The 27,815-nt window shown below is 46.7% G+C and overlaps 1 protein-coding gene across 1 annotated transcript in view; it reads left to right on the forward strand.

Moving 5' to 3' along the window:
* Positions 1–27,815, forward strand: part of LOC142592671 (uncharacterized) — a 473,797-nt gene that overhangs the window by 143,228 nt on the left and 302,754 nt on the right. The window contains exons 6-11 of the mRNA XM_075704237.1: positions 237–326; positions 5,440–5,551; positions 11,275–11,363; positions 13,246–13,272; positions 18,571–18,595; positions 21,457–21,480. Of these exons, the coding sequence (XP_075560352.1) occupies positions 237–326; positions 5,440–5,551; positions 11,275–11,363; positions 13,246–13,272; positions 18,571–18,595; positions 21,457–21,480 (367 nt within the window). The remainder of the gene's footprint in view (positions 1–236; positions 327–5,439; positions 5,552–11,274; positions 11,364–13,245; positions 13,273–18,570; positions 18,596–21,456; positions 21,481–27,815) is intronic.

Here is a 27,815-nt window from a genome sequence, read left to right on the forward strand (position 1 = left end):
TATTTGTATAGAATTTGTATTGTGTTTAGAGGTGTCGTCACAAAGAGGCTGGAATGGGGAAGGGTGGAATGAGGTAGTCTTCTGTGGTACCGACAGTGAAGCTAGCTGATCCGGGCATGCAATAATTCCACGAATGATATTTCAGCGGTAACATCCGCATTGTTAATAGCCGGCTGTTAGGCTTGTAGACTATGACGAATAGCGCTCACTAAAATTCATTGCACACGGCTTTCTAGTTGTGGACAAGACTACCACCGAAGCCATTACCACGACCGAGGTGGTGAAACAAGGATCGACAACAACCACCATCCTGAAGCCAGCTCCACGTAAGTTAGAAATCGTACAGTGAATTTACACCTCCATCATAAACCGAAATGATGCGGTTCGCTTAGATAGGGTCTATGATTGCAGGTTCGGAGGAGTACAGACAATACACACTGCCCTACGGAAAGCGCCTCGTGTGACGGCAACACTGCGGCGCTGTTGGAATGAATCCTGCAGTGATAGCAGTCGTGATGATGTAACAAGAAATAATTTTCTCATTCAAGGATACTTAACCAAGCCTCGTAGAGCATTCATATGAAAGCTTCGGAAGAAAGTGATGAAATATGGCTAAATATAGCATAGAAGGCATAGCATGAGTATTTAAGGTGAGCGGCCATGATCTTCTTGATGTCAGCCACAGACGTAAATCAGTGAACTTCATTCCATGCATGCTGTAACTCTTTTCCATACGCCCAAGCGGTCTTTACGGAATATGGTCTCATTCGCCTTCGTATTACCAATGTAAAACAACAATCGTCAAAGGAAATCGCCCTATCGCAGGGCGATAGGGCGATTTATCACTCTCCGATAGGGCGATTAGGGCGACGATAAGGCGATAGACACTACATTGATGACTCCTAGTTAGGCCTGTTAAAATATGCGGCTAGAACGCTAATTGTTATCGTTATCGGTCAAGGGTAATAGCTGTGGCCGTGCAGTATTCAGTATTTAGCTTCACCTGCCGCGATACGAGAGAGACATCAATCTACTGGTGTTTGTTTCACCGTTGGGCATACTAAATGAAGGGTTGACCACAGTGGCGAAAATCCTTTTTCTTGTGTTTGTGTGTGTGTCTAAAGGTCTAAAGACATGCGCGGAACACCAGTCACTTGACAGACACTGCCTGAATACTTCAGGTTGGTCACGTGTTCATCCAAAATTAAGGCCTTTTTTATCGTCGACAAGTTTGCTTACGGGGAATCACAATGGATCAACCAAAGAGCGCTTTGCTGCACATAATACAGTTTACGAATCGTAGCCGGTGTGTTAGCAAGTCGTATACCTTTGGAACGAGTTTCCGAGGTCGACAGGCATTGTTTCGAGACGTGCGTTTGGAAAGTGTACCATAAAAATAGATTGGTATTAGTTATTGATGCGCTAAAGGGGGACACAGGGAGTAGGCCGACATATATACAGGGATTTAGTTTTTCTCACATTCTGTGTTCTTTCTATAAGACGCGGGCGGTAATATTACTTAACGAGCACACAGTCCGATGAACTGAACGAAATGTTTCTCAAGCCTACTTTCTCGATGGAAATCTTGCCCTGAGAAAAATAGATGCGAAGCTGGTAAACAAGCTGGACCAATTATAAAATTTGCAGCCCGCCCGCAGCGGTAAACGATCTGCATTTGCGTTGATCTATGGAGCTAGAAATCATTAGTTCTACGCAGGCCGTGGTGGCCACATATCGGTGGTCGCATATTGTAAAAAACGCCACGGTATACACAACAAACTGCCTTCAGCCGCGTAACCTTAGATTTCGCTGTCTTAATTTGGAACCCGAGCTCTTGGAACCCGAAGTAGCATTTTCAGGTTTGATTGTGAGGTCGGCAGTACGGGTGGCAGCGAGGGTGTTCTTGAGTGGCACGACATGTTCGTTAAGCGTTCTCGAGAACAGGACGACGTTGTCCAAATATACGAGCCAGGTTTGCCATTTGAGTTCAGCAAGGACGGTATCCATCATACGCTGAAAGGTGGCAGGCGCGGGACAGAGACCGAAAGGGAGAACTTTGAACTCATAAAGCCCGTCAGGTGTCATAAATTGTTTTTTCACGATCCTGTTCATCAACTTCGATTCGCCAATACCCGGATATAAGATCCAACGAACAAAAAAACTTGGCATGTTGTAGACGGTCTAATGCGTCGTCGATGCGTGGCAATGGATAAACATCGCGTTTGGTAATCAACACAAAATCCTAGCGTGTTGACGTTATTTCTTACTACCACTACAGTGGAGGCCCACGGGCTTGTGGACTGCTGGAGGACGTCGTCGTGGAGCATCTCTTTAACCTGCTGCTTGATCACTTCCCTTTCCACTTGACGCATTCTGTAAGGATGCGGACGAACAGGATGTGCTGACTCGTCCGTAATAATGGGGAACTTTATGATGGACATGCGTCCTACTTCGGACGACGTTGAAAAACAGTCAGAAAATTCATTCATGAGGCTCAGTGCGTTCTTTTAGGCTGAGTAACTCAAATTGCTGAGATGATTTCTCATGTGCCAATGTCAGTAAGATCAATAATTTCGCGAACAAATTTGATTGTCGTTCCTCGTAGTACATGCCCATACTCGTGGATAAAGTTTGTTAGCCGTGACTTTCTGGTCATCCATGGTAACTGGTACGCCGCAAGGTACTGATACTGAACAACACTTTCTCTGCGTCTGAATTTCGTCATATCGTGCTCGTCGTTGTGGAGGATCTTCTGCGTTCGTAACGTCAGCGACCTCAGATCCGCGCGGCGCGCTACTCTTGTTTTCCCGAGCGCCAGGACGGGTGAGCGACGACTGGTTGCGCTCAGGGCGAAGAGGGGGCTGGAAGCCCTGTTTCAGGCGGGTAATGGTGACTGGGGTTCCCCGAATCGTGGAGCAAACTAAGGCGAGGTAGGCTCCAATCTCCAAGGGGCGCTCGCCATTGCGCGGGCAGGGCGCATTAGGTGAAAGTACACGGCATCCCGCTCGGCGCTAAGGACATGCCCTGTATATGTGATCGGCTTCCCCACAATGAAAACACAAGGGCCTTCGGTCTGCGGTCGCCACACGTCACTCTTGAGGGGTTGTCGTTCGTCAGCTATGGGTGGCGTGCTGCGAGGCCTGAAGTCGGCAGTCGCTTGTTCAACGGCGCAAGCACCATGAAAGTCCGGGACGATACTCACAATGCGGAAAGTCGGGGACAAAAACTTCGCACAGCTTCCGCATACGACACGAGAGGTTGTGGCTGCTGTACACCATGATGTGGTGTCTCACTTTGCTCTGGGGCTTGGACAGGCTGTCTGATTTCCTCACGGAGGACTTCAGCCAGAGGAAGTTGTGGTACCGAAGCCGGAGCCGCATGAAGCTTTTGGAGCTCTTCTCAAGCAACAAGCGTGATGGGCGAGAGGGTCGCGCTATGGGGTCGACACGTCGCGGTTATACTGCCTTGTTCGCTGCTGCGGTACCTTTACCATTGATGTGTCCTCCGTGAGAAACTCTGCAACGGTCTTTGGTGGCTTGCGTATCAGGCCATCGAATGACTTTTGCATGACACCGCGCATCAAGTTCCTTTTCTTCCGGCATGGACAGATCCGCGCATCGGAAAAGTCGGCACGTCTCTTTCCCAAACACTGCGACGCTTTCGTTCAGCCCCAGTATCGTCACCTAAATTGCAGATTCAGCTCCTTCGTTGTGATCGAGGTTTGTATGAGAGTTACAGTTGAAATTCATTCCGATGTCGATAGGGTCGCCTCATGGTTCTCAAGCCATGTCCGCTCATGCATAGTCCTAGAGGGCAAAATAGGCGTTGCGTAGCTTGCACTCCGCAGTCCAGCCGTTGAATTCGGCGACACGCTCAAAGTGATCGAGCCAGTCTTCAGTATCCTTGAAGGCGTCTGCATGAAAGGATTTGGGGATTCGCTGTTGGTTTAGGATGACCTCGGACGGTGCGGTTGAGTTAGATAGAACTGATGTACTCATCCTCAGACGCTCGTGCTGAGGCTGTAGTCCTTGAAGTCGACGGGTCCTCCCTACGTGAACAGAAGTCAACTCGACTGGACTTCGTACTGGGCTTGTAGACGGGGTTCGACCTGGGAACGGTAGCATGTACCCCGCACCTCCTCCAAAAAATGTTAGGTAGGGTGAAGACGGAGGCTGAAAAAATACTGAATCTTTAATGGCGGGCCAGATGAAGAACGTGCAGCTAACGCGCTTCATCGTCCTTCACAGCGTCTACATCTGCGCGCGCCTTTGCGCGCCCCACATCATTGTTTCAATAGAACGTTTAAGAAAGACAGCCTTCCTGTTTTCTTGCACCGCCCGCCTCCTGCTCCAGTGCTGTGGCTGTACAGCAAAGGGCTCCGGCCGAGACCCAAGCGTACCGGCTAACATAATTCTTAGCCAAATCACACAATTAAGCAACAAGTAACTAAATGTCACTGCTACAACAAATGTCTTCTGCAATTTGCTATCTGCCTGTTCTGAAAGCAGAGCATGGTGAAGAAGGTAACGCGGCATCCCGCCTCACACATAAGGCCATTCTTTCGCACGTAATTCTAATGCTCTTTGGTCCAGCCGCGAAAAAAATGACTCACTCTTAGGGTGGGCATGCACATAAGCACGATGTCATTACGAGGCATGCCTTGGTGAGGGACTCCGGAACGATAATTTTGACCACCTTGGTTTCTTTAACGTGCGACTAATACATGATGCACCGGCGTTTTTGTATTTCGCCTCCATTGCAATGGGGCCGGCACGGCTGAGATTTGATGGCTCATTCTCGGGATTTAGCAGTGCGACACGAAAGCCGCTGCGCTACCATGACGGGTTCCGGTAGGAACGGCGGAATAGCCAGGGTCATTCTTAGAATGACTCTCAGTCGCACCCCCCTCCCACAGTTTGTTAGCGTCTAATTTTTCGTCTTTGCTTGTGCAATAAGTGGGGCGTTCAGGCTTCGATCCCCCTACTTTCATTCCCTACCCCCTGTGCAGCGCGGTTGAGGTGTCCTCTGCTGAGAGACAGTTACTGCGCTGCACTTTACCCCAACCTTTCCTTCCCATATTCAAGAATCTCCTTCTCTTTGCTTGTGACATCCTCTAGGCTTTTTTGCATGTACGTGAAAATGCGTGTATGGTGGTCGTATGCCACATGAATCTTCTACAACACTCAACGCCATGAAGTGGCCGTGTTGTCATTGCATTCGCAATGTGCGGTATGCGGTAGAATGTAAAAAAGATTATTGAACCTTAACGGGAGTGATTGCTCTTAAATAATATGCAGACGAAACGGTCGATGCAACAGATTTGATTACTTGTATCCTAAGGCGCGTTCTATGACAGCGTTAATTCAAGCGCTAATAACATTGCTGCTTCTTTCTTTTGCGTTGATGCAATGAAGAAACAGCTGTTTCTTACACTCGCAGTGCGAGTGCTCTGTTTCCTGGGAAGCACTGACGACAGCCTTGGCGCTCTTGCTGACGGTGGTGTGCTCAAAAATGGTGGGAGCAATTCACGTGGGCTACAAACTATTGAACGGTGACAAGGTATTTAAATTCATATAATCATCTATATTTGGTATTATTCTTACGTACCGTGTTCCTGTAATCAAAATTTTCATTGGAACCTACAGCTGGCCTCGGCCATTTAAAGCCAGCGATTGAAAATACGCGCCACTTAATTCTGCGATATCACTGCACGGCCGGCAGGTATAGAATGACTTCTGGAAAAGACACGCACCGTGCGAATACCGTGAATTACTGTTGCCAAAACAAAACAAAAAATAAATCTACGTTCAGCATGGTTCCCAATAGCAGAACGAGCCTGATAACCACCTCCAGCGCTATATTATTTATTATGAGTGAGAAATCTCCGGATTTCTGAATCCACACGAGAAAAAGCTAATGATAATCCCTAATTTGAAATAGCATATAAATAATTATGTCAATTTTATCTGCTTCTTTTCATATTCAACGTGGTTAAAAGCTACAACGGAAACTCTTGATATGTTGACAGTGAATGTTAAGGCTGATGCATTAGCGAAGGCCAGTCCTATTTTCGCAGTACTTTCTTTAGAAATTTTGAGGATGCATAAGCTTCGCCTTCAAAAGTTGAACGACGATAGCATTCAAACATCCCTGACTGCTTTTCACGCGCCCCGGCAAATGCAGCCGATGTAACCGTGTTGTTTACCGGGGAACGCTGGCGGCGAACGCTATACACGAAGGCGAGCTTTCTGGCAGAAACGCAGCGTCTTACGTGGGCCAATCTCCTGACACTGCTTCGAGCTTTTAATATTTCTGTCTCAGAATATCTAATATAAAAGGTACGTGCAGTCAATTTTTCTTGTGACCTTTGTTTGTGGGCTGTCATTCTCGAAATTCGGAGAAATACGTTTCTAAAGAATGAAAGACAAGGAATGAGCATGTTTGGTGATAAAAAGATTGGTAGGGTACGCCTGGTTCGAAATGATTTTCACGTACCGAAACCAGAGTCGACGCTCGACGCGGAAATCAGGTCGCCGGATGCGGGACTAAGGCGCCAGATTTTTCTGGGACAAGGTGCCCTGAACGCTGTCGCGTCAAAATCCGTTGGCCAGAATTATTCATAGATGGCGGCGTCCTAGAGCTTGTTGTGTACTGCACTAAATATCGGCCATGTACGCATGTGATTTCCGTAGTGCAATATATTCTAGGTGAGGAATCGCCCACTAATGTGCAGAATGTGTGCAGGTGGGTTTGGGGCGTGAACGTGCTATATAATGGCGTCAGCATACACTGCTCTAGTATTTAGTATTGCTCAGAGGGAGATTTGTAGCACAGCGATAAGAAACGGCATACATCCATTGTCTAAATTTTGATACTCTGGAAGCTAAGCTGACCATTTGGCCGAGCAATAAACGCTGCAGCTACATTTGAGCGCATTGACAAAGACCTTGCCTTCGTCAGAGCAAACAACTACATTCCTTGATCGCGTTCTTATCGCTCAATTCTCTACCTTCCAACCAGGGGGCAAGAGAATAAGCGAATAATTAAGCATCAGGGTGATTACTGGTTAAAGGCAGTGGAAATGTTCCCAACGAGTCGTTTCCACACTTACGTTTCGCAGAAACAGTGGACACTCAAGGACCAAATATGCTTCGGACACTTAACAAAGTAGTACGAAAAAGAAAAGAAATTGTACTAAGACGTGCGTGTCTTGTTGAAAGAGCAAATTCACCCACAAGAGGAAAACAAGGAGCGATTGCTAATGCGCGTGTTCTCGTTTCTATTGCGAATAAATTGGATTCACGAAATTACCTCTGATGTAAAAGTTATTTTTAGAAGTGTCGCCTAATACGTGCTCAAATATTACAGCTCAGTTTATGCAAACGTAACGCATAATTGCGCCGATGCAGTGGAATAATTATGAAATTGCAATGCGATAATATATCCCCTCGATAATATGTGGCGTCCTTTCCAAGTCCAGTGAAAGGGCGCAGTCTTTTTGCACCATTTATGTACAATCCTTTCCATACTTAGCCCGAACAGGCCTTAAGCGCCGTTAGGATGTAGGCGATTTAGAGACGAGTTCCCTTTAACTTCTCTGCTTAACACGTATGCTTTCCAATGCAGGTAGTGTTTGCTCCTTAGGAACGGGGTTTGTCCAAATTCAGCGGTTAAAATTGAGACTTCTCTTTTCGTTATGTGTCTGACTGCGGCATCTACATCCGATTGACTGCTGTGTACCCGCTATACGCATCAAATGGCCGGCCTGACTCGATTTCTTTCTCTCAGGTTGAATCGATTATTTTTCTGCGTCGTCAACCTGCGCCTTCCGTTCGTGGTTGCAATTCTCACTGTGCGTTCTTACGATTCTTATGCTTGACTCTTGAACTCGAGAAATTTTTGTACAATATGCCAGTGCCAGTTGAACGCAACGAGAGGACGCTTTTGTTTTAAATAGTGGTAAGCCTTAGAGCTCCAATATATGCGATTCCGCAGGAATACCTGGTAAAAGCTCTCGCTTGGTTCTCCCATTCTAAATGTGGCATCTGTACTATATTTCGCTGTCCTGTGATGTTGCTCCGTGTATTGACTCCTTACAGGGCGCAGCCAAAGTGCCTTACCTGCAACAACCGGTACAGTGTCCAGAAATTCGAAAGATAAAGTTTCGCATTTTACGTTTCCTGTCTTCTATTGTAAGGAATCGCAACGATTTAGTTTATAAGGCATGTAGTAGACGCAGGTTACGAGTTATAGCCCCATTCGAGTCATGTAGTCTACACCTCCGGCATGGAAGCAGCCCCAAGAATTTGGAACGCTTTTCGTAACACTCTTTATGCATTCTTACAGAAAATGTTTCGCAAAAACCTAAGATGCAATAATTAATCGATTTCCTTAGATCTGCTCATGCCCCATTAGGCATAGATTTCCATTTACAAGAGGTAGTCAACATAGCTCCAATTATGCTAGGCGATTGATCTCCAGGCTAGATGCAATCCGTCAACGCAGGAGTTCGTTACCTTCGTGATACATTCAAGTACAACAACTTGGTACATCTGAAACTAATCTCAGGAAATTACACTTACTACAGAAAAAGATCGTACGTATCATTGCAAACGTGCCATATCACAGTCACAGTGAGCACCTCTTTAAACAATACAGCATACCTACAATCTACTCTCTATACAACCGCTCTCTCCTTCGTATATGGCACTCAAACTCAAACTCTGAAAACAGCGTATTTAATGAAATTGCTTGGTTGCAAAAAAATACAGCTACCTACATCACCCGTCACGGAGAATATTAGTCTATACCCCCCTCAAGAACCAACTACGGTTTGAAAATGACGAAAAATAAATTACCCAGACTGCTTAATTCATTACATGACGCTGGCATTGACATCATTAACATAACACGTTCAGAACTGTCGTTACTTATCAGAACCTTCTCCTAAATAATGAATCAAGCGTAATTTCTTTTTCACTTGTATTCACATGTGTGTCTTGTTAAATGTTCGTAATAACATAATTTTTGCTCGTCCTTTTCTTTACCTTAATTATTCCAATATTAATCGACCATCGTATCTTTTCACTTTTAATTATGCATCGTCAAGTGTACGCCATTTTCACTTTTATTTACGTATTGCCAAGTGTATGTAATGTGGTGGTGCGTACTATCTGCATTGCTTCTATTTGTCCTTATCCCATTTCGTTGTTCCTTTTTAGTTTGTTCCGTTATAGGAAATTCTCTTGAATTGATTGATGATCGTAATTAATATTTATATGTAATGTTCTTTGCGTATGGTCGATTGCGCTACTCACTGCCACCATATAACACGCGGGCTAAGGGCACCTCACGCTGCCTCATTGCAGCTTTTATGTTAGCCTCCGTCATTGTATTTTAGCAATGGAAAGAAAGAAAGAAAGAAAGAAAGAAAGAAAAAAAGAAAGAAAGAAAGAGAGAAAGAAAGAAAGAGAGAAAGAGAGAAAGAGAGAAAGAGAGAATGAGAGAAAGAGAGAAATAAAGAGAGAAAGAAAGAGAGAAATAAAGAGAGAAAGAAAAAGAAAGAAAGAAAGAGAGAAAGAAAGAGAGAAAGAGAGAAAGAAAGAAAGAGAGATAGAAAGAAAGAGAGAAAGAAAGAAAGAGAGAAAGAAAGAGAGAAAGAAAGAAAGAAAGAAAGAAAGTTTTATGCTGCTGCCTTCCTCAGAGAAATTAATTCCGTACTTTATAATTCAGTAAGTAGGGGCCCAGCTTTCCGCTACAAAGCTTGTGGTTATGGCTTTGATGCTGGCTTCGGCGGTGACATTTGGCTGATGGTGATTGTGATGGACCACAGGTGACCAAATAAGCAGAAAAATCCCCCGCCCCCCTTTTTTCTTAGTGCGTGCCTCGTAATCGTATCGTGGTTTTGGTGCGCAGTTATAACCCAATAATATATTTTTAAAATACTGAACACCTACACGCCGAAAATCGAAACTGTCGATGATTTAGCGCGCACGAGTGTAGCAGACGCCCTTATGTGACGTATCTATACACCTCAACGTCGGTCGAGTGTGAAGCAAGCGATATGGCTGCTTCATAAAGGCGCTCTCATTGTGCTCGCCCGACGGTGAAGTATCACCATCAAGCTCAAGCACGTACCTAAGCTAAGGGCCTAAAGCGGCACTTCTCTACAATACTGGCTTTCTGTTTGAAAGTGGTCAGAAATGAATACATGGCACAAATACCCTCAACTATTTACACTTTTGGAAATGGTTACGAAAGTCTCGACTGACATAAAATCTTGTATTGCAATCAATTGTCTACAACGCAACTAAATTTTGATATAACGAAGCAAATTGACGATTTTAGCTACTTCGTTATATTGAATTTTAATAAGTATTAGCGTAAAATTATGGTAAAATTACATAGAACATTTTTCTAGACTACGGTCCCTAGTCCGAAAACTTGGACTATTCTTTGTGACAGTACATAGAATTGCCTGCGGTTCCAGGCAAAGAGGAGCTTACTGGTATCCTGACTAATTGCTACACCCATTGCACGGTATGGTAGCATCGACTCGACTGTACGCAAAAGATTAGTATTGGTTTTATGCAATACGAAAGACATAATGCATCCTTCCAAATAAATACGGATAATATGTAACGTTGCCAGAATGCGCGTAAATTAATACTGATGATTTCCCTCAAAGTGAACGTAAAGGCCTCAACACTGCGGTGAAAACTGGCAAAAAATACTAAAAATAACATCGTGTGCTATATACAAGTGAAGCTATTGAAAGGCACTTCTATTTCATAAACGTCAAAACATACATATATGCTAGCTATAGACGCTCAGCTTGCAGGCCTTTGCGAATCACGCATAGCCTCAGCTTCTCTGATTTCATATGCCAGCTGAACCGTGACTTCCGATATCAGGGCATCTATTGAATTCAGCAGCACAGGCACAACTATTGCAGCGCGATAGATGCTTGGTATTTGTACTGCACTGAACCAGTCGTGCCCAATTTCACGTGCGAAGTACTAACTTACGGCAGGGTAAAAATGGCAAAGCGATAAAGTTCTGGATCGAAAATTTTTGACACTACACTCTCTTCGAATACTTGTGAAACTGTTCATAGATCCGTTTTTTTTTTTGTGTAGTGCTGTGGTCCCAGAACCCACATCCACCCACTGGATGCAAGATTCAGGGGCATACAAATAAGGCGTTTCTCGGCACAATTTTCCGAGCATCATGTTGTCACATTTGCTCATGTGGGTTATCCAACTGCTTATGCAGGAACAGGTCTGCACTGGCCCGCATTAAGGATGTGCGTTCTCTCAGGACTTACCTTTTGGTCCGTGAATTAGTTATCTCCGCCAAAGTTGGTAAGTACCTGAACCGAGCATCTCAACATCTGAACAAGATTAATAATATAATAATACTTAGGGTTTTACGTGCCAAAACCACTTTCTGATTATGAGGCACGCCGTAGTGGAGGGCTCCGGAAATTTTGACCACCTGGGGTTCTTTAACGTGCGCCTAAATCTAAGCACACGGGTGTTTTCGCATTTCGCCCCCATCGAAATGGGGCCGCCGTGGCCGGGATTCGATCCCGCGACCTCGTGCTCAGCAGCCCAACACCATAGCCACTGCAACATCTGAACAAGCCAAGTAACACGCTTTCAGCATGGTGTAAATCGTGCAAACGTGTTTGTTTCCTCAAGATGCTGCTTAAGCGAGCTATGTAACTGCGGGAAACTCGTAAACTGTTCGGCAACATGAATGCAGTGAGCGCCCATAGCCCCCTTGCGGTGTGCTTTAACTCTCTGATAATCCAGACGCATAGATCGTATTTTCGTCAATCCTGACTACTTTAACGTTGATTAAGCACATAGCCTCGAACTCCGCGAAATGACGCTGTTTTCTTGAAATATGGCCGGCAAGAATCTTTGGTGGGAACCACACGCGCGAGAATAAAACCCATGAGAAAAAAAACATGAAAGGCGGTTTGGGAGGGGGGGAGGTTGCGCCTAACTTCCGCCTGTTTATTTCGCAACCCCTTGGACAACTTTTGTAGGAAGAGGAAAACAAGACAGCTGCAGCTTTGCAATCAAGCCGGCTACCGGGGAAGCCCAACTTCAAGGAGGATGGCGAACTCGGAGCTGGAGGAGGTTTCTTCGGGTTTAACTGTCCGTTGCACGCCACTGCGATTTTAGACGAGCCACCCCAAGCTGCGTAAGGGAAAGCGGACCAGTCGCAGACCGCCGGCACCCCCCTCTTCATCTGGTTATCTATATTCACTGTGCTCGCTCGGCCCCATCGAAATCCTCCACTTGCGCGTGCTCCTGGCCTCTTGTCAGAGAATTAGACAGTCAGCCGCTCAATGTCGGCAATGTCATTCGTTTCGAAAGCAAACAAGTGACCTCCTAGAAACGGGGAGAGCATTTGGTTGGGCTCTTCAAGCAACGCTGCTGGTCCCCGCCCGATGCATGCGTCGGCGTTTACGCAAATGTGACGTGAGGGGATTGGAATAAAAACATATTGGAATAGCTTTACGTTATAGGGCCCCTGCAGGACGTTATAAACTTAATGCTTTGCTTTGCTGATAACAAAGTTGTGGAAGTCATTTACCACTGCCACGAATAGATTCCTTGTTTTGCTTAATTGTATAGACATTTTCTCGTTGATTTGCTGACGTATTTTGAATTTCTGCTCGACCGCCCACTGCTCAGCTACGCACTCTGTTCTAGTGTCTGCTCTAAATATTTTATCTTCGCTTGCAACAGTCTGAAGCATTTCTTCAGTTGCACGGCTAAGCACACTGACGTTGTTTAAATTTAATCGTGTTATTGAAACGAAACAAGCATGGGGTTGACGCGCGCGAAGACAACAACATAGGAAGGTCCGTTCGGCAACGCGTCATTAGCTGTTGTCTGCTTACTCGCTGGCGGCAAGCTATCATGGCCTTCATTCTGTGCAATAATTCTGTGTCACCAGAAGCCTCAAATATATTTTCAATCGTACCTCTCAGCAGTGGTTTGTCTCACAAAATATCGGGCCTATCGAGTCGATGACTCGCACAGAATTCCAGCGGTTCCGGGTTCCTGATTGGTATTGTGTACCCATCATCACTGCTGCTTTGTCTTCGCGCATCCATCCTCATGAGCTTGCGTAGACAGCGCATTGAATGCGCCGGAATGAACGCATTTGTGAGATGGTGCTGCTGTACTGGATGCGCTGATCTCAAACATTTCCCTTTTATCGCAGGCCGCCTTTTGGACATAGCGCTCACGGGTAAGTAGTGTTTTCGTTTTCGTCACAAATCCGTGCGCCATTGCAATATCGAAACATGAATATTGGAGATGCCGAATGAGGGCAAGCGTGTTTGTGTGCGGGAAACAGTGAAGTAGGCCAACGCCATGCACGGGTTCTGTTCGCAATGCATTTTGTTTGTTTGGATGCATTCTGTGGGTTTGCAGCCACTGCTTCGCGCTAAGTGTGCTTTGTTTTTGTTTTTCCAAACAAAAAGCAAATTCGGCGAGATGCGGTTGAAATATTGTCGCCACGTGCCTGGGATATCCTGAGAATCCATGAAAATTTGGAAGGAGTCCTAGTGTCCCGCACACTGATGCATATCGGGGCATCAGGAATGTTACTAGGCAATGAAGGCGCTTCTCTTGCAAAGAACGTCGAATTATGGATAGTTTAATACGAGACTGGTCTAATGGCCTCTCTTACGGTTATGTTTTAGTGAGCGCCCTAGTGCACGAGGAACTATCCTCGTCAGAACAGCAGTACGACGATTCGCTGGCGCCGATTCTTTTACAAACCAGTCTCCCTAAATCCCTATATGATTGTGAAAAACGCCGTAGTCCGAAATATGAAAACATGAAAGGTGGATGGGGGAGGGAGGTTGCGCCTAACTTCCGCCTGTTTATTTCGCAACACCTTGGACAGCTTTTGTAGGAAGGGAAAAACAGGCAGACAGCTGCAGCTTCGCAGTCGAGCCGGCTACCGGGGTAGCCCAGCTTCTAGGAGGATGGCGAACTCGGTTCGCCATCCTCCTCTGCTCTGCTGTTATTCCAACGCACGGTACACCAGCGTTATTGATTTCCACCCCCATCGAAAGGTGGCAGCAATCTCCTTTATACCAACGCAACGCCATAGCCGCTTAGCCACTTCGGCTAGTTTTAGAAACTGTTGTAGTAAATGGAAAGCTTTTAGAATGCCCCGTAGCGGTATCGGCTTGGGCAGGTGATCGGTGTGTTGCGACAACACGGACCCGAGCTCACGGTTATTCCAACCTCCCGCGTAAGCCGCGTGAGGCTTAGCCGTGTCCGGCGAGAAGCGGATCCTGGACGTTGAGCAGGATCCATATGTGTGGACCTTCAAGACCTCTCGGCGCAGGCAGCAAACGTAATTGCGCTCCGCTTCGGGTAAACGGCACCACGGCGCTGACCCACCCGAGGAAAATCGGATGGCCGCCCTATCCTAACTTTCCTCCTTATTTTCACTTTCCTATCCACTTGCTACATATCTCCTGTCTACTCTTCCTTTCTCCGTTATCATCTTCACGGACGACCTGCGTTGTTAACCTCGTGTGCGGCAACCAGCCTTGGTCATAGCCAATATGGTTATAGCGACAATTGCACTTCTAGTGCTTGCTTCACGACATGCCCTGTGGTCCCCTCTCGGTGGGCTCGACGGTGGGTGACTGGTATCGTCGCCAAATATACGACATACTTCGTGGGATCTGCTAAGCCCTTTTTAACTGATCGTCTCTGCAAAAAGGGCGCACACCGATGTTACCCACAAATTATGTTTAAAGGACACCGAAGCACTCATGGAATTTCATGAAATTCATAGCGAGAAACAGGATAAACCAGAATGAATTCTCCTCTCTTTGTGCAGAAGTCTCTCGCAGACGGTATTTCAAGTGGTATTTCACTATACGGTATTGCAACTATGCATTCAAATCAGGCGTGCCACAGCTTTGGCCACGCTTCTGAGTGCTGCCGAGGGCGGCTTACTTGTGTGAAATGCCGATCACTGTGATGCTGTGCCCCAGTGCATCATACATAACGCCATGTGTAGTCTGGAAGGAAAACAAGATAATAACAATAAAAGTACAGCAAAACGTCCATTTAAGGCAACCACGGCAGCGTATCTCGCCATCATTTGCAGAAAAAGCACCTACAGCGCGGGTGTCGCCGGCCGACCCAACAGTAGGAGCAGCCAAGGCTACCCTCTTTTGGGGGAAAATCTGTTGCGGTGCCAGTGGCCCATTGAAGGGAAATTTTCTTTTCGCCACTTGGGCGTGCCTGTTAAACACGAAATAGCCAGCGTTTCGCAGTAGTGCTTGCAGGACATACTCTTCCATAGATTTGAGCATAGCGGCTCCAACGCTAATAACCTGCCCCCAGTGCAGCGTTACTGAAAAAATTCCCTTCTATAGTGCTGAAGAAATCAAAACAGGATAAATGCTCCTCACACGTTTCTAGGGGGAAGGTTCAAAGCTTTTGTGAGAACTCACAAATTTGTCGTGGGTTGACATCTCCGCTCTAAGCACAGGATATGATGTTGCAAACTTCGCAGCTCTCCGTATTGATGCAGCATGTACATGCATCCCACAAACAAAAAGGAGTGACTAGACGAAACGACGAGATCTGTGTTGGAACGATGATTGTACCACAGTGCGCAAGTGGCAACACAATGTATGGGGCCGCCTTCGTGATTCTGGAACTGCGGACAACGTAAATAATTTGAGCTTGTAAAAGTGTTAGGAAATCTCAAGTGGACAGGCTTAAGAGAGAAAGTTGGCAAAATCATATCTCATCTGTGAACTTTCGAACAAACAAGTGAGAAGCATCAAATAGAGATAAAAGAATCAAAGGTCGGCAGTGAAACCCCGCTTTTGTAATCACTTAGGTAGATAGCCTCTTCGAACCAAACAAAAGGAACTGTGCTTTTTCAAGACCACTTAGCAAAGAGACTGGCGCACCACGAGGCGGAGTGTTTAGTGGTAAACTCATGGCTTTAAAAATAAATTGAATGTATAGTCAGTTACGTCACTATCTCTTATTCCGTCTGCGTTGACGATGTATATATGTTTTAGTAGCTTTGGTAATCACTTTGGTAGATAGCCTCTTCGAACAGGCTTCTGGGCAAACGTTTTCAACTGGTCTCTAGCTTGCAGTAATTTTTGAGCATTCTTTAGATATAAACGACCAGTAGAAGAGCGCCTTTGCAAAGAAAATAAGCACCAAAGGAGGCAGAAAACCATTCATTTCACTTATCCGATCTCCAGGCATCCCTGAACTGCCGTAATAACTCAGCTCGAGGAAGTCGTCAAATGATTTTTACTAAGTAAGTGACTTACAGAATGACACTTTAAAAGCTCTCCTGTCTGTTTTAAACTCACGTTCTTCAGGGTGCGTCCTGCCTGCTTGGAAAGATGTCACGATTCCAGTTCTCAAAGAGGAGTCTCGCGTCTTCCTCCGCCAGTGGCATTGACGAGTTGCCTATATACAAGTTCAAACGTTATATCGGCGTCTGCTTCACTTTTTGAAGAGCAATAAACAACAACAAAAAATAGGGAGCGCAATTGGATAAGCGTCCATCTACTACACGTTGAGTCGAACATTACGGACGTGTTATTATTTTTCAGTCGCAGCGAAACCCTATGATAGCTTATAATGCTTTAGAATTTGACAATATCTGTAGGCACTTCGTGCCCGGGATAGCAAGTTGAACACCACTGAAAGCTACTTGTCTGGCCACACATTCTGTATAAGAGTTGGCAGTGCTTTTTCAAGACCACTTAGCAAAGAGTCTGGCGCACCATGAGGCGGAGTGTTTAGTGGCAAACTCATGGCTTTAAAAATAAATTGAATGTATTGTCAGTTATGTCACCATCTCTTATTCCGTCTGCGTTGACGATGTACATATGTTTTATATCTTTTAATGTTGCTACGTGTGAACGGGTGGGACAGCTTACTTTAAATAAATTGTCTGGGTGGGCGGATACAATGGTTGTAAAGTAATCGCCCTGGAAATCACTTGCGTACTCTTCATCATTTCAAAGTATTGCAATCTATGGAGGTGAGCTCTGCGAGAGCCGCGAGCATAAGTATTGAAAAATCATTTTAGATTGCTCGCATTTATTCCTCATTTTCATTGTTTCAGGACCAAATGCTTGAAGACACTGAATATGGCAGGACTATCACACTAGTGTCGCCAAGGCACCTTGCCTAACCTAACTTTCACACAACCTAAACTTAAACAAATCAAATGAAAAGTGTTTTAGTAACGTGTCATAGCAGTACGAGCTTCCCGAGCCAGTAAGCCGCGGCAGCGGCCTGCGCGGCCAACGCTGCACGCCGCGGAGGTCAAGCTAGACGAGAGACCGACGAAGCAGCAGCGGCCACCATGGCCGGAATACGCGGAGCAGCTAAGCCCAGCCGCGCGCGGGTTTCGAGAGCGAGACGCAGGCATCCGCACACGGGCCTCCTGTGGCTGGCTCACCAATGATAACTCGTCCCGGCCCGCTGCATCGCGACGAGAATCCGGGTGATGGCCTCCCGCTTCACGCGAGAGGCTGTCTGACAGACGCTGTGTGCGTCTGTCACGCACACCGCGTAGGGGGGGGGACGCGAGTATGAGAGGAAAGGCGACGGGAGAAGCTCGTTTTCACCCCTTCGGCGTCAAATGTGCGCAATGTCGTCTGTAGCTCCCTGGCCGTTGCCATATTAGCCACTTGACAGCTGTAATTATCAGTGACTACCCTCAGAAGCATTGCAGACACTGCAGCGCTTCCCTTTCTACTAACGTGCGATGCCAGAGGGGACGGAGATAGAACTGTAGTGAGGAGGAGAGGGACGTGAAGAGGCAGTTCCCATATGAGAGAAGGGGAGGTGGCGTGAGAAGGCAAGTAAACCCCACTACTACACGACAGTAGTTGGGGGGAAACAGGATAAGCTTAAGTTCAAGCTACGGTGCAGTACGTTGCTGCTATAAGCAACTTTCACGGTCTATAGGGGGCGCTACCTGAAATCCAACATGGCTGTCCGAGAGTAAGAACTAGAGCAGTCGGTGTAGTGCTGCGGCTGTCTTGCTCAGTGATATGCTGTTTCGCGTCATGTTCAACTTCAGTTTACACGCCCGTAGCTATTAGCCTGCGTAATGGCTCGCATTGGGTGAGCAGAACGCAGGATTTGAAGCCTGCTTGAAGGCGAGGAAGTCTTAAACATTGGTCATCTTGTGTGCTGCGGTACCTCCGGGACTGTTGAAGACCTTAGCATGCAAACTTCGCGCCTTTAAAGAAACCACACGAGCTGTAGTTTGCTTTACCGCGAAGGTGTTATAAAGAGAAGTGACCGTGCTTTCTCTTTGCTATTCTATTAATTGACCACTTTGAAAGCGTACCGAGACATTTTATACGGTGCGGTGCTCTCGGAAACTTGTTACTTGGGCCGCTTGAATAAGCCGCCGTGTCGAGAGCAAATTTTTCTCGTCTTGCGCGACACGCGAGAATCGTCACTGATATTCTTTTTAATTCCTTTCTTTTACTTTTTTGCCGTTGTCCTCGCACAGATCATAGCCGCACCGGCCGGCCAGGGTGAGTACCTTAGTCGAGTGTCCTACCTGCACATTTCTCTACACGCGTAGTGGGCGCCGATGGGCGTGCCACTGGTGGCGGCCTTGCGAAGTTCGCTCGGGAGAGGAGGCAACCGCGCGCCGTGGTTTTCTGTGTCGTTGTTTTTGCTTGTGCTTGTGTGGCGTGAAAAGCCGCCTTAAAGCCGCGTTTTCTCAGCTAAAATTTCTTGTCTAGTTATCCTTGCCTGTGTTCACAACGCTGAGTGTTGAACACGAGGAGTAAACAAAAACCCATATATGACCGCTTTTGCGAACTAATATGATAACCGTTCGCCCTTGTAATTTAGTTATTGCGCTTTATGCGTGCTGTGCAAGCTACAGTTTTGTGGTAGTTCAACAGCCTGCGTCAGTCCTACCGCGTCTTGCATATAGAAATCAAGCGATACATAGCTGATATTTACTGTCCGCGGCAATGCTCGCTTCATTCTTCCAGTTACCTTTAGAAAATAATATACACGCAAATCCGCTGAGAGTTCGCTACGCGAACACTGCGCAGTCTTGTTGGATTAGGATTTGTTACCTTACGAGTACAGTCATGCGCGCCTGTGCACACGTTGCAGCCGCGCATCGAAGTGGGAGACGAACGCAAGCACGAGTTTGAGGTTCCTCTACGTCTGCGTCACATTGCTTCCATGCACAAATGAGAAACGCATGTCTTTGTTCGAAAATGGTGGAATCTCAAGCCGTTGTTGCAGAGCATGTACTTATGAGCGACAAGAGAGAGGGAGAAAACTTTAATTGTCAAGTTTGAGTCGAGCTTTTTCCCAGCGGTGTGGGCTAGCGTGGGCGTCTGCTTTGCCGCGACGCTATCAGCCCATTCCGCCAACCGTATCTGGTCTTGCGGGTTGGAAGTTTTCGTCTTTTTCTCCCTCTCGGCATGTGAGGGAGCTCGCCTAAAGAGTAGCTGTCGTTGCGGAATGTCTAAGGCTGGGCGATGCCCTAAGGTGTCGACGATCCGCTGTCCCGCGTGTGTGCCGGATAATGGAACTTTTTGAGCACATTTGTGGGCCCCTATGATTTCCTCAACGTTATTATGCACCCCTAGACTCAAGAGTGCCTCCGTATTAGTCCATTTTGGTAGCCCAAGAGCCTGTTTGAATAACGCTCGGATTAGACCGTTAATCCATTCCAAATCCCTCTTCCTGAGATGCAGGTAAGGGCAGGCATACGCCACTCGGCTCAGAAAGCCGGGATTAGCCTGCAGGCATCTTTCTCCTTAACTCCGTGCCGTCGGTTGGAGACCCTCCTAATAAGGTTCTGTAATTGCCCAGCTGTAGTTTGGAGTCGTGGTACGGCTTCTTGGTTGTGCGTGTTTTGCTGGATCCACAATCCTAACACTGATTTTAGGAACGGGTGGGACCCGTTGTCCAGCTACCTGCACCTGAATGTGTGCCGGCAAATTAGCAGCCACATTTGCGGGATTTTTGTTCCGGACTATAAGCAATTCTGATTTTTTCGGCGAACAGCTGAGGCCATTGTTGCGAGCGTGTTTCTGCACTGCGTCAGCCGCTGCCTGCAGTGATTCTGAAATCTGTCCATCCAACCCAGTGCACGTCCAGATCGTTACGTCATCGGCGTAGATGGCGTGCCTGATATGAGGAATCTCTTCGAGCTGTCGGGATAAGCCACTCATGGTGGTATTAAGAGGAAAGGAGAAAGCACTGCTCCCTGTGGTGTACCTCTAGTGCCGAGCTCTATGGTTTTGTTTTCAATATTGCCTATGTTAACGGTGGCAGTACGTCCCTTGAGGAATGTGGTAATATAGGTATATGTTTTCACTCCAACGTAGCCACAAAGGGATGGGTGGCAAAAACGCGAGCGATATCAATTGCTCGGAATCGTCACTCATCTGCCGTATTCCAAAAGAAGACCACCGGCATGAAGTGCGCGCTGCGAACCTTCATCGCTTCTGTGAGAGCCTTGGTGATCCGCAGCTTAATAAATTTTTCTCATGGACACAGCTTACGTTATCTACCACATAACTTCTGCATTGCGGCACACAGCAAATACGGTTACTTCTATGTTTGCTCATTCTGAGCACGTTAAGTGCCCTGTTAAGTGTTTGAACGCGTTAAAACATCAACCACAAGTGAAGGAAAAGCGTAGACAACACCAATACGCTGCGCGAACGGCCGGCAGCCAGCGGCGAGTATAATCTTTTGATTGTTTCCGGCCGTCACCGCACAAGGCGGCACCGTCAGTGACAAGTTGCGAATTTCTGAAGAATAAACGCCATGCAAATATGCCAAGCCAAATATGCCAGGGCGGCAAAAGCAGAGCCGCGTTAATTAAAGCGCACCACGGGGTCAAGGAGGCACTACGGAAGCGGTCGACAATCAAATAAACACACCTGTGCCGGCCGCGTTAGTTTTCGGCTATGGCATTGCTAGGGGGCATCGGGAGCGAAAAGTGCAGACCGTTCTTATTTAAATATGCTGATATCTTACACGGGTTCTGTCGTGTCCGCTGCCGGAGCGGTAATGCAAGGAAAAGACTGACGCCACTCGGATGTAGCCACGAACCCGAAAAGCCCCGTGTTTATTAGACAGCCGCTTTTTATCCCTTTTGCTCAATGGCGTCCCAGCCTGCGCACATGAGTGCTGAGTCAGATCAGAGAACCGATAACACTACAGGTTCGTTCTCATAAGTGGTTGCATGATCGAATCATTCTGATGCGATTATGGCGTTCTGTGAGATAGAAAGCACAACATGCTGAATATGTCCGACTCTGAAATTAGGACACGCGAGAATCGTCACTGATATTCTTTTTAATTCCTTTCATTTTTTTTTACTTTTTTGCCGTTGTCATCGCATCGATCACAGCCGCTCCGACTGGCCAGGGGATGGGTGAGTACCTTAGTCGAGTGTCCTACCTGCACATTTTTCTACACGCGTTGTGGGCGCCGATGGGCGTGCCACTGGTGGCGGCCTTGCGACGTGCGCTCGGGAGAGGAGGAAACCGCGAGTTGTAGTTTTCTGTGTCGTTGTTTGCGGTTGTCTGTCTGTGAATACATTTTGACAGCAAAATAAGCAACCCCCTTCGCATGTGTGTGATGGTCAAAGCTTCAAGGAATGTCCAAGAATTATTGCACGGTGGGGTGCTCAAATACCGGCAAAAACGGGCCGGCGATACGATTTCCCTCCTAAGCCTCGTCAGCGGAAGCAGCGGTAGCAATGGATCGCCGACGTTCGTCGGGAAATTTCTTGTTATTTTCATGTTTATTGTTCTTTCTTCAACAGCCAAGCTAAGCCGTATTAGGCCTACAAGCCATAAAATCCACAATTGAATTCGGAATCAGCGGCGTCTAATGAACCAATCTTCATAACGCACGCTAGTTGAGAGAAAGCGATAACCGCACTCACTTCTGTTAGCTTGCGAACTTCTCGCGCTACCACGAATCGAACCCAGTTTGATGCTATAGGTTAGAGCCGTCGCTTGGATGGGTGCCGCCATGTTCCTTTACACATATCTTTTGGGGCAATTATTGGGGCTCCCACTAAATCAGTGAAATAGCATGCCCGACGCAAAACCCCCATGCAGCTCGCGTCTCGCGCATGCGCAGTGGCTTCGACGCTATTCCTTTGCCGCCCCAAAACGTTTGGCGCGCCTGTTCGGAGACTATATATTTAATGGCCTCGATCCATCGATGCGTGTGCGAGCGCATACCCTAGGCAACAGCCTTTCGCCGCGCCGTAGTAGTAACCATGCATCCTGTTTAGGAGGGAACTGGCAGTGAGGTAGAAGGGGTGATGTGGCCATCGGACATCCTCTCAGCCCACCCCAGGATGGCCTCCTGAACGTAGTAGGGCTTGGAGCTGCACAAGGGAGCCTCCTCACTGCTCCTCACTATAGTTGTTAAATTATTAAGGGTAGGGGGTAATAACTGTTGACGCTATCCCCAGATAATATGGCTAAGAGTGGCCTTGGCCGCTGCGCAGAGGTGGCAGGTCGGGGAAGGGTAGACAGATTCTTGCCGCGCTGCTGCAGGCCGCCTTCAAGCCTTTCAACTATATAACGGCCGAATGTTCTGCGACTCTGGCGTTGCTGACCTAGCCGGTCGCTTTCTGGCACGCTTGCAACGCGGGCTATATTCGCACACCCCGCGTCCTTTAATGTCATTCAACAAAGTGAACGTAGAGACATTCCTACTTCCAGAATTTCCTTCTCACACTTCACGGCACGTGCCTTAATCTTCTGGCCGCTCGGCCTCTCAATAGGCAGCGTTTGATCGCAGTGATCGGACTGCGCAGCACACAGAACAATTAAGGGGCTGCGCACCGCGATCAACGCAACTATCATAGTGACCGCGCAGTTCGAAGGATAAAAGAAAGGAAAGCGGACAGTGCAACCACGTGACTCCGATCCACGGACAGGGAGACGCGAATAAGGTCGGGACCGACTCGCCTGCCATAGTTATTATAAACTATACTGACTCTAGATGGCATGCTCGGCGAAGAAAATTGGCACCCGTGCAGACAACGCACAAGGCCTCCCCCCACTCGCGGTAAGCAAGCTAACCGAAACTTAGCCAGACTGAATGTGGGACAGGTCGTCTCCCATCCCAGCTTCGAGGTAGGTCTCTTCGTGGCCGAAGCTCGTTATGCTAAGCCTTATTGCAAGGCCAGTCCGGAGTGCACCGTCCATTGATGCGGGTGCGAGCGCGCTGCCAACCTGCTCGCTCGAGCGAAGGCGATTTGTTCAAGCGTCGAAAATTGCCTGATTGTCGCAGTTAAGTGCGGAAGAAAATGAGCTACACACAGGCGACTTTGTGAGTGAGAACACAACCGCACGCGGTGAACTAGTACACAGTCGCCTAGTAAAGTGATGACCGATGTTGCTGTAGTATAACGTGACCGGAAGGTCGCGTTCACAACAGCGCTGGTTCAATTTCCACTGGAAGATTAACCACAATATTAAAGCCAGGTAGCATAATAGGCGAGGTACCATAACTGGCGCTAAAAACGTCCTTCGGACAGGAGGATTTACCGGTCAGCAAGTCAAGCGCGTCGGCTTTTATACATGCGTCATCGAAGGTTTTAGAAACATCGCTGATGCCCGCATACTTGATGATACATGATGCACATACATGCCACCCAAGGCTCGAAGACAACGGATGGTGGATAATAACATTCGAGAAACTTTCGATACAAGCAAGCGCGTTCTGCGCTAAGCGATAACGTTTGTTAGTCTATATAGGTGCGTCAGAGACTCGTATAGCTTTGTGCGCGCTGTGTATTCTCGGCGCCCTCCTTGCGTTATCTGACTGCCACGTTATGTCACTCCACCGTTTTGACAGCGAGTGTCTGCGGTTATCGAGTATGTGTTCGTGTTTGCTGTACGAACTGGCAGCATGTTTGTCATTAGCAAGCGAATGTTTACAAGTTGATACGGCCGGTAATAGTGTTATCTTTTCTTGGTACGGTATATGCTAAATTGCTATCGCAATCTATGCTCTGATTTTCGGGCGAAACTGCGACTTTTTGGTGTGCGCGTCCGTGGTCAGAACAGTGGCCCGATTCCGGAGATAATGCAATACCGGCCGTCCCGCGGCGGAGTTGAAGCAGGCTTCACGAATTCAAAAAGATATCGAGCGAAAAGGGCATAAATTCTTTGGAGTCACGTATGTAACATAGAGAACAGCATTCGTTACAATAAAGAAAAAGCATCAGGCAAGTATCCGAAACACGTATTTGATTACAAAGCTCCTTACAAGCTGCCGCGGCGACGGCAGCTTGCGACCTTGGCGGGCGGCGAAGGCGGTTAGTCAGCTGTCACTGGCCTTTCCTAAATAAAAACCAGCCTTTCATTTTCTTGCCGCACTACTCTAGGAGTGGCATAGGCTATCCATACCATTTGAAATACGTGTCAGTTGGCTAGGTCATATTTGATATATAGCCTCGATTACCAGTCTGTGTATGCAGGGTTTCCCAACTATCTTGCAGAAACATTAAATAATATGCAAATGCGGCGTAGAACCAAGGTAACGTTGCTTGCCGTCATATTGAGATATTCAGATTATTTCCATTCCGCCTAATTCCATGCTTAGTCTTAATCCTCGACTGTTTGGCTTGCAGCCGCTCTAGCTAGCGAACGCACGGAGTCACGAAAGTTTCCGTATCGCATTAACTGCTCTTGCCGAATTTCGTCAGATAATTACCCAACTCCTACTCCTGCTAAACGATCTAATACCAGAAGTCACCATTCGCCTGGTCCAACTCGTTCTGTTCCTTGAAACTCATTTTAGGATATAGTACTTTCCCTTCGTCTGTGTTCACATTGCCACCATTATTTGTCATTGTTCTGCTTTTCTGCACTCCGGCAATCGTCCAGTACGGCAGCAGTATGCTCAAATAATATAAGGACTAAATGAATTTCTCGGATATTATATTTGGATGAAAAGTGTCAAGGACAAAAGGGCACAGCACGTTCCTGTTGCTCAATGGATGCTACATAAAGGCGTGTTTGCGAGCTTGAAAGAAGGCCGTGAAGGCACGTAAAATTACCGCGCGACTGTATGTCCGACCAGTTTTCTGAACCCTATATATTGTACACTATAGTACAGTATCGGTCTTTGCAAGAAGGGCACTCAATGGGTACAAGGCAAAGTGGAAACAAGGCAAGCAAAGGAGAAACTACTGTACAATAAATAGAAATAAATACGCATAACAGAGAACATCAGTCACGCAATTCACAAGGAAGGGTTTAATACATCGCGTATTAACGTATGTTTATTCTATATACAGCCTTGATTACCAGTTGCATTTAAAGAAACTTCCTTTGACCTCGGAAGAATTGTTCACTGAAGCGATGACCTTATATGACCAGGAGATGGTTCAATTTCTCAGCCGTGCGAAATTTAGGTGCACGTTAAAGAACCCCAGATTGCCAATTTCCGCAGTCCTCCACTACTGCGTGCCTCATAATCACAAAGCGGTTTTGGCACGTAAAACCCCATAATTATAATATTATAAATAATTTCACAGCCCGAGTCCTCTCGCGCCACCAAGAATGTGGCGTCTTTCGCTGGTGTAACCTTTGTTCGTGAAATTGTTTTATACTTTGATATCCCTAATACTGCTTAGCCATTCCAGAGAAACTGCAGCACTTTTTTTTCTGTGAGTTCGTGTATAAGCGCTGCTGCGCATGACTGCTGTAGATGCTGACTTTGAGCAAATCCGGCTTGGCCTCATTTCGATTACAGCACCCCGACTTGAAAAAAGGTCAATTGTGTTACTCGAAGAAAACCTAGTGCATGTTGTTTCCGGTACAGTGGAGTAGCTGCCAGTACTTTTTCGATACTGAGATTTCAATAGTAATGATAATTATCTAACTCCAGAATTACTGTCGTAATTATCAAAGCGTCAACGAAGCATTTGTGGGCACCTCGAAATTATATCTATTTGCGGTGGTTTCAGCGACGTACTAATTGCGTAGTTTTATTCGACTGGTAAAGTAACCTTCTCACTTTTGTGCGGCTCCTTTACCAGTCGAATAAAACTATGCGCAATTAGTACGTCGCTGAAACCATCGGAAATAGATATAATTTCTAGGTGCCCAAAAATTATCAAAGCTTAAACGAAGCTTTGATTATTACGACAGTACTTCTGGAGTTAGATAATTATCATTACTAGTTAAATCTCTCTATCGAAAAAGTACTGGCAACTACGTGCTGCGTCCCCCGCCCTCTTGAATGATAAGCTGATTGAAAGCAACTGTTTCGCCTGTTGCAAACCCGAAGAAACAGTGCATCACCTTGATAATGGTGCGGAAGGAGCATCAGCAGCAGGTTTCTCGGCTTCGCAGCTATTCCCAGCTATTTGCAGAAGTAAAGCGAAAGTGTCAACTAAAATCCGTACATGTCCGCGCAAACAATGATGTAGTAAGCGACTAACCACAATAAAATTCTAAGTGAAAAGGTCTAGGCAAGTCAAAAGAAGCCTCAAATGGTATGGGTGACAAAATTCTGGTAATGATATCAGTTTGTGTGGATTGCCGGGATGGCGGGAGGAAAGTCGGGCCCCTCCGGAAACTCTGGAGAGGGCTCGGCCTCGCAGCTCCTCCTCCCCCCTTAGTCGGCGCCTTTGATTTGAGGTCTTCTTTGCCGCTCGTAAAAAAAAATATGCAGCCCCTGTTGAGCAACAGAAAGCTGTATCGGGAGTTCTTAATGTTCCTCTAATTATTGACAGTTTTAATCTAATTATATTTGAGGAGTTATGTCTAGCTATTTGGTTACGCGCTGCAAAAACTGATTATCTTCAAGCGACGGCTAACATTGTTAACTTGGATCGGTCCGGCAACGTTGCAGTTGCAGATTTTAAATCTTGTATATTTACGCCCTGTATATTTACACACATTGTATCTGCGCATGGGCAATGCGCTTGTTGTCATATTGCCAGAATTTTAGAAATAAAGCGAAACTTTAATTAATATCCGTGCAAGTCCGCGCCAATAACGATGCAGTAAGCTTTTAGCACCAATAAAATTTTAAGTGAAAAGGCTTAGAACCTCAAAATAAGTGGGTAACAGCACACTACGGTAATGCGACTAGCTTCGGCATTGCCCTAGCGGGGGGGGGGGGGGGGGCTCTGCCACTGTTCCCGGAAACTCCGGAAGGGGCTCAGGCAACTATAGCCAATTTTATTCCATCAATTAGGTCGCTGCGGATGTGTAGTCAGCCGAAGCGTCCGTCATTTAAGACGAAACAGCGTAATTTATTCGTTGATAAGTTCAGAATTACCGTATACACTCAATGCATTGGTGGCATTTTCACCTAAATACATCGGCAGAACCGCGAAGAGAGGCTCCCAGTGCAATCAACCATGCTGTGACGCAGTGTGTGTCGTAGTATGGCATTGCCATGGTGAACAACAAAGCGGTTTGTATGCCCGGACCTAACCGTGGTCAACACTGAATACAAAATGCATGGCTGTATTTGGCCTTTATGTCGCTGTGCCATAAAACATTATCAATTATTATGCTTTAACGGCCGCACTTCCCATAGTGGGGTTAGGCAAAGATCCAATCGGTATCAGATTCTGGAAATAAGGGAAGTCACAAGGAGCTTCACGCTGAGCCACCCATCAATATGCTACAGGTGGCTCTCATGGCGAATCACACTTTGCGGGGCCGCCCGCTGTAATAGCGTGAAGTGAAAGAATGATTTAGCAGCAAGGCGTATAAA

The sequence above is a fragment of the Dermacentor variabilis genome, chromosome 9 (genome assembly GCF_050947875.1).
Source record: "Dermacentor variabilis isolate Ectoservices chromosome 9, ASM5094787v1, whole genome shotgun sequence".
Lineage (NCBI taxonomy): Eukaryota > Metazoa > Arthropoda > Arachnida > Ixodida > Ixodidae > Dermacentor > Dermacentor variabilis.